This window comes from Phytophthora infestans, genomic scaffold, assembly GCF_000142945.1.
Source record: "Phytophthora infestans T30-4 supercont1.70 genomic scaffold, whole genome shotgun sequence".
Taxonomy (NCBI): domain Eukaryota; phylum Oomycota; class Peronosporomycetes; order Peronosporales; family Peronosporaceae; genus Phytophthora; species Phytophthora infestans.
In genome coordinates this window covers 286,632-293,346 of record NW_003303689.1, presented here as the reverse complement: position 1 = coordinate 293,346, position 6,715 = coordinate 286,632, and the positions used below count along the sequence as shown (strand labels likewise).

Below are 6,715 nucleotides of genomic sequence, written 5' to 3'. Positions count from 1 at the left end.
CATGCTGATGTTCGAATCGTGCGCTTCGTGGGAGGCGTGTTGGAATGCATATTGGAGACCTGACGACAATGCAGTTGAAGACCAGGTCCGAGACCCGTGCACAACGTAAGACTAACTAAGAGAGAAGCTTCGAGAAACTGAGAGACACGGGCCTCTGTATGGGAAGCGGGCTTGAACCCGTTTATTGGTTGTAGCCTACAACTTGTAGGAGCACGAGGGAGTTTGCAGAGTCCTCGAGTGCTTAACGATCTAATCTACTTACTTTCCATTTTCCTCTCTGGTGTGCAAAGGCTGCCTACGGATCCAGTGCAAACAACAAGAGAAGTCGTATGAGTGATGGTATTACATGTAATCCGACGTGTTATGTCATAATGGGTGCCACACTGATGTTAGACTTTTCCTCGTCGAGTACACGACAATCTCAGAAAAGAAGAGATAATACTTTAGTTGAAAGGATAGGACCCAACACTAAGCAAATAAGCAATGCCCGCATTCAATTTTATACAACTACAAACATTTATCAGACGTACTACCAAAGTTTAAGATTTGAGATGGAGCCGAGTACATGTAGCAGTTGCTATGAAAACATTCTACGAATGATGTTGTTTGCCTATCGCTGCGATAAGGTCTCGCACGAACGTCTCAATGTCGTTCTGCGTGGCCTGGACGGTCTCCAGGACTTCGTCGTGCGAGGCTGCCTCTCGTTCCTCACCTGGGAAAAGCGCCTTGTTTGTGATAAGCGATAGACCGATTACTTTGAGTCCGCAGTGTGCCGCAACGATCACCTCGGGAACCGTACTCATGCCAACGGCATCACCTCCCACCAGTCGGAGAAAGCGGCACTCCGTCGGCGTCTCGTACGTCGGCCCAGACACGAAGCAGTATACTCCTTTTCGAATCTTATGAGCAAGGCCAAGCTTCTGGGCCACGTTGAATGCTATACCTTGCAGTTTCTTGTCGTAGCAGTTCGACAGTGGTGTGAATCTTGAGCCGAAGCGAGGGTCATTAGGGCCGATCAGAGGGTGTTGGCCCGACAACCCCGGCATGTTCAAGTGATCGTTCAGGATCATGAGATCGCCCACGTTGAAGTCAGGGTTTAGACCACCCGCAGCGTTGGTCACCACCAAATACTTGATACCTAACAGGTACATGACGCGAATGGGCAGTGCCGTCTCGCGCATGGCGTAACCCTCATAGCAATGGAAACGGCCGCGCATGCATACGACACGGAAGCCCTCCAGATCACCAAAGATCAGTTCGCCGGCGTGGCCCTCCACAGTCGAGCGAGGAAATAGTGGAATGTCCTCGTACTTGATGGTCTCCTGATTTGAGAGGCATTTGCTAAGTCCACCAAGACCAGATCCACACACAACACCAACAAGCGGTCGGCTAGCGACGTGCTCCTGGAGGAAATCGTTTATGATGTCGATGCGCTCCTTGGGGAGGGCCTCGTCAGTTTTTTGGCCAGTCGACAGGCGACGCACGTGGTGCGTGGGGATATTCTCCTCGGCGGCTGCAGCAAGCGTAGCGGCGGAGCTAACAGTGTTGTGCGCACGCGGGCTCATGCCATCTACGCTGTGGCTGTGGTGCTGGCGAGTCACATGCGTGGGCAACGACAGAGGTTGGACTGTCACGAGATCGTTCATCATGGTGCATATATCGGTGTTTACTTCTTTGCGTGAGCTTAAATTACTAGTCAGCGTTTCCGTAATTTTGCTCTAAAGATCGTTTTTATACATAGCTTACTAACTGCTCTAGAGCACGTTTTCATCCTTATCTGGGCGGCTCAGCAAAACGACACTACACCTACGTCAAGCAAATGGTACAGACACAACCATCAGCAACTTGGTAGCACAGGAGCAGAAGGATCAATTGTCGCTCGGCCTCAATGGTACTCGACCATGACCCAAGGGTGGGGTCCATGTACGTCGAACCGTTGATGCTGGTTGTGGGAGTAGGCGCCTTGGTCTTGTAGACACCGGGATGGCGGCCGTTAGCCACGCATAGTAGCTGTCTTTTCTTTTCCGCATGCTGCGTGCATAGAGACTCTCAGTGTGCTATTCCTGTTTGCCTAAAATTATCGGGGCCTGCTGGCGAGCCTTGCCGTCTGAGATTGCTGTTTACATGTACAAAGACAACTTAAATGCAACTTGTCGGATAGAATTTCATTGAAGTTGCTTTGCTCAACAAGCGCAACATAATCGTTTTTAGCAACATAGACAATGAGATTAGGTTGCTAAACTAAATCCACTGTTCCGAAGAAGCGAACAAGAGAGATCTACCGCTACGCGTGGCATTTGAACAGCAGACAGCGGGCGACCATTGCGCCATGATGAACATCTTTTCGCGCAAGAACAAGCTGGAGGATGAGCTATTTAACATGAAGTTTACGGCGAAGACACTACTGCGCAATGCCAAGAAATGCGAGAAGAACCAAGTGGTGCAAAAGACCAAACTCAAGAAGGCCATCGAGCAGGGTAACATGGAAGGTGCCAAGATCTACGCGCAGAACGTGATCCGAGAGAAGAACCAGGCGCTGAGCTACTTGCAACTAGCCTCGCGCATGGATGCTGTTGCGGCGCGCGTGCAGACGGCCATCAGCATGGGCCAGCTCAAGGCCAATATGAGCGGCGTAGTCAGAGGTATGGATACGGTCATGGAGTCAATGAACGTGGAGAAGATCTCACAGACTATGGACCAGTTCGAGAAGCACTTTGAGGATATGGATGTACGCTCCGCCTACATGGAGGGCGCCATGAGCAGCGGAACGTCGCTGTCGACACCTGCCGACCAGGTGGACGACCTCATCCAAATGGTCGCGGACGAAAACGGGCTCAAGGTCGCAGGTCAGCTCGATTCAGCGGGTCTTGTCGGTACAGAGCTTCCAACAACGGAGGCTGCACGAGAGAAGAAGTCCCAGGACGATCTCTCAATGCGGCTAGCGGCGCTGCGGAAATAATGCCTGCATCTGTACTAGTATACAGTGCTAAAAGAACTACTGTATTAGATTTTGGCCACTTTAGTCCTTGAATTGTGATCAAAATTGGCCAATCAACGCTGCTCGCTGATTCCAGGCCTTTTCTGCTAAAATCGCCGAGTTTTACAGGCTCATCAGATTTACTCAACGTATCTGATTCTGGCGATACTCCCCTGACTGCCACAACTGGATCCTCCACTATGGTGAACTTCAGCTTAAGGCTGCGTGACAATTCTGTCGCTGAGTGGCGCGGCGACTACCTGGATTACGATGGGCTCAAGCGGCTGTTAGAGCGGCAGCAGCAGGTTGATGCAGCGTTGGCCGCAGCCGGATCCACTGCGTCAAGCACGGATGTGGGTGTGCGAGCGCCGAGCAAGGACATGGAAGCCAATGCACTGAGTGGCCACAAATGGCGCACCATGACCACAGGCAGTAGCACGCAACTAGCCAAGACGATCAGCAGCAAAGTCCCGTTCCTACGACTGCCAGGGACGCCGCCCACGTCCACCGATTCTGATCAGCTGCAGTCGCTGCTCTCCGCGCCTGTCGCCTTCGAGGAGGCGCTGGAGTACGAGTACAGCAAGGTAGAATACGCTTACATGCGCCACACAGCGCAATTGGCTGAGCAACTCGAGCACTTGCAAGCGCAATACCGAGAGAATGCGACAGCTACAGCTCAGGAGTCGCTCAAGAATTCACTAGTCGAACTGCATCGCTTGTTGAACTTGCTGCACAATTTTGCTCTACTTAACTACACAGGATTCGTGAAGATTCTTAAACGCTACGACAAGATTGCCAGTTTCCCAGCGGACCAGCGTGAACAGCAGAAAGTCAAGCTGCAAACGTTCGAGTTTGCTAAAGCGCAGAGATGCTCCGAGCTGCTGAAGCGATTGGAGCAGTCGTTTGCCAACTGGTTCTGCGATGGGAACGCGCACGTTGCAGTGGCGACTCTTATGACCAAGAAGGAGGATTTTGTCAATTGGGGTCACATTTATTTGGGCATCAAAGCTGGTTCCTGTCTGATCCTGTTGATATGGGTGTGCTGGGACTCGCTCGTGGTCCCTACATTCCACAATGGTCGTGAGAACCACCTGCTTGACTTAGTACGCACTCGAGCCTATCCGGTCTACCGCGGAATTGGCTGTCTCTTGCTGCTGCACTGGCTCGTAGGAATTTCGCTCTACGTCTGGCGTGCTGCACGGATCAACTATCACTACATCTTCGAGCTGAACCCTCGGCGAGTCCAGTCCTACCCGCAGGTCTTCAGCGACGCAACCAACATGACCATTGTCTATCTGGCAAATGTCCTGCTCTACTACAAGGTTGTGAATGGTTATTTCCCTGAGGAACTACTGCATCGCGGGTACTATCCGTTAACGTTGTTCCTGTACACCTTCTACTTCTACGCTATCCGTCCATGGGGACAACAACTTGGTATGATAAGAACCTTGTGGGAAGTTGTATGGTCACCACTGTATCCGGTGTCGTTCTTCCACACGTTCGTGGGCGACTACCTTACAAGTACAGTTAAAGTGACTCAGGATGTCAGCTGGTCGGTTTGTTTCTTCGCTACGAAGGAATTCTTACGTAAGGATGTCATCCCTCCTGGCGGCAATGCGTCTGGGTTACAGTTCATGCCTACGGACGATGATCCGACCTGTGCTGACAATATCTACTACGTGAACGTCGTGGTCCCGCTGGTCTGCGCGTTGCCATTATGGTGGCGCTTTTTGCAGAATCTCCGCCGCTTGTACGACACGAAGACGTGGTGGCCTCATTTGCCCAATGCTGCTAAGTACGCGCTCACCCAAGTGGTGGTTCTTTTCGGGCTGTTCCACCCTCTGCATAGCGACAACAGCGAAGAAGAACACTCGTCACAAGTGCGAATGTTCGTTATTGCATGGCTCATGCTGTTCACTGCAAGCTCGCTGTACACGTGGATCTGGGATGTGACGATGGACTGGGGACTTGGTCGCCCGCAGTTTAAGTTCTTAGGCGACTCTCAAATGTTCTCTCGAAAGTGGGTCTACTATGCTGCCATTGTGGCCGATCTTTTCCTTCGTTTCGCGTGGACTCTGACACTCATCCCTCCGCGCGGTGTTGCTCGCTGGTTGCCGTTGTACTTGCAGCCTTTCACGATGGTACTGGAGCTGTTCCGCCGAACCTTTTGGAGCTTTTTCCGGTTGGAGAATGAGCACTCGCGCAACACTCAGGGCTTCCGTCGCGTGGACTTTATCCCACTGCATTACGACCATGGCGTTGGCGACGTGGAGAAGAAAAGCGACGAAGTGGAGCAACTGGACTTCCGGATTTTCACGCTGAAGATCCTGGCGGTGCTTTTCACTGTGCTTGGACTCAGCGTCGTTGCTATCGTCATTGAGCGCTAAGTACAGTTCTGTATATCACCGTTAACCTAGTAATTAGCACAATAGAGCACACCGTAATGACGAAGATCCAGTTGTGCATACATGAAGGAGGCATTAATTAGAGTTTAATGCGCGGGTCAAGAAAAAGAAGCAATAAGGCTCCCCTCTAGCGCTCGCACGCGCTTAGAACTTGACCTCCTTGAGGCCCCACTTAATGTAGCAGAAGGTGGGGGCGACGGCGCCCTCCGGATAGTAGGCGTAGGCGAGGCCAGCCTCCGAGTCGCACGACTTGAACATGTAGAACTGCAGCTCCTTGAACATGGACACGAGGAACTTGACAATCTCCTGGGCGTCGCTCTTGAACTGGGCCAGAGTCTCGTCGCTGGCACCAGTGGACTTGAGGTGCTTCATGATCTTACGAAAGTGCGACTTAAGGTACGTCTTGAGCTCGGCCTTGGTGTCGAAGCCAGTCTCAATGTAGCCGAAGCCGATTGAGTCGTCGATAACATTGTTCACCGTCTCGACCGAGTCGTCGATCTGCTCCTCCTCACCGCCAAAAGCGTCACCGCAGCCGATGTCAACGTTGTCCGAGCCCTTGGCCACAGTCTTGGACTCGACCTGGAACATGCCCGAGACCTCATTGCCCTCCATGTCTTTGCACGGGACGACCTTGTTCGAGTCCGACATCACCTCGTCCTCCGTAAACACATCCTGCCACACCAACATCTTGATCGCCTGCTGCTTGTTTGTCTCGAGACCGAAAAGCTACTGCAGCATTTGGGTCCAGCGGCAGACAAGAGCCACCAGTTACGAGAGGGACTGCAGGGATGCATAATGGATTTGCATCCAAACCCGCGTTTTGGTACCCAAAAGGGAAAGAATATGCACGTAGCTTCCCAGCGACAGTTTGCTCCGCAAGGGATCTGCTTTTAGCCAATTAGAACGGATAAAGGACCTATTTTAGGGCCTCGATATTCAGGGAGTAGCGGCAATAAGAAAGGGTCAAACACTAATATCTCTGACATATTATTTTATGTGCTTATACAGGACCTCACTATAAGTACTGAGGTAGTTAAAACGAAGTGACGTTCACTCTTATAACTTTGAAAATAAAATTTCCCGCCCACAACCAAGAACCCACTCCATCCTCGGCGCATCATGCACTGCGTGTGCTCGACGAAGAGCCCGTCCTACGTTTGCGCTGACACAATGCGCTGTGTCTCGCTCCCCCAGCGAATGCGCCTCACGTAGCTGCAGCAGCTTCATGTCTGCCGCCAACACGCCAAGTATCCTGCGTAGAGCCACCGCAAGCTCGCTGTCTGGGCCCAGCCCGCGTTCGGGCTACCAAAGCCGCCCCCGTCCATACTGTCTC

General features: G+C 52.0%; 4 protein-coding genes across 4 annotated transcripts; 2 read left to right on the top strand and 2 right to left on the bottom strand.

Annotated features, from left to right (window-relative positions):
* Positions 1-590: 590 nt before the first annotated feature.
* Positions 591-1,646, bottom strand: PITG_17711 (purine nucleoside phosphorylase 1; the record flags this gene model as incomplete). The annotated part of the gene is made up of 1 exon (XM_002997534.1): positions 591-1,646. One exon carries the CDS (start codon positions 1,644-1,646, stop codon positions 591-593), a length of 1,056 nt encoding a protein of 351 aa, XP_002997580.1.
* A 607-nt stretch (positions 1,647-2,253) lies between these two features.
* Positions 2,254-3,000, top strand: PITG_17710 (charged multivesicular body protein 1b-2; the record flags this gene model as incomplete). Its single annotated transcript, XM_002997533.1, has 1 exon — positions 2,254-3,000. The coding sequence occupies one exon, from the start codon at positions 2,330-2,332 to the stop codon at positions 2,957-2,959; it is 630 nt and encodes a 209-aa protein (XP_002997579.1).
* A 177-nt stretch (positions 3,001-3,177) lies between these two features.
* PITG_17709 (uncharacterized protein) lies at positions 3,178-5,364 on the top strand (the record flags this gene model as incomplete). The annotated part of the gene is made up of 1 exon (XM_002997532.1): positions 3,178-5,364. One exon carries the CDS (start codon positions 3,178-3,180, stop codon positions 5,362-5,364), a length of 2,187 nt encoding a protein of 728 aa, XP_002997578.1.
* A 71-nt stretch (positions 5,365-5,435) lies between these two features.
* On the bottom strand, positions 5,436-6,103 carry PITG_17708 (uncharacterized protein; the record flags this gene model as incomplete). The annotated part of the gene is made up of 1 exon (XM_002997531.1): positions 5,436-6,103. One exon carries the CDS (start codon positions 6,067-6,069, stop codon positions 5,527-5,529), a length of 543 nt encoding a protein of 180 aa, XP_002997577.1.
* Between the last annotated feature and the right edge of the window lie 612 nt (positions 6,104-6,715).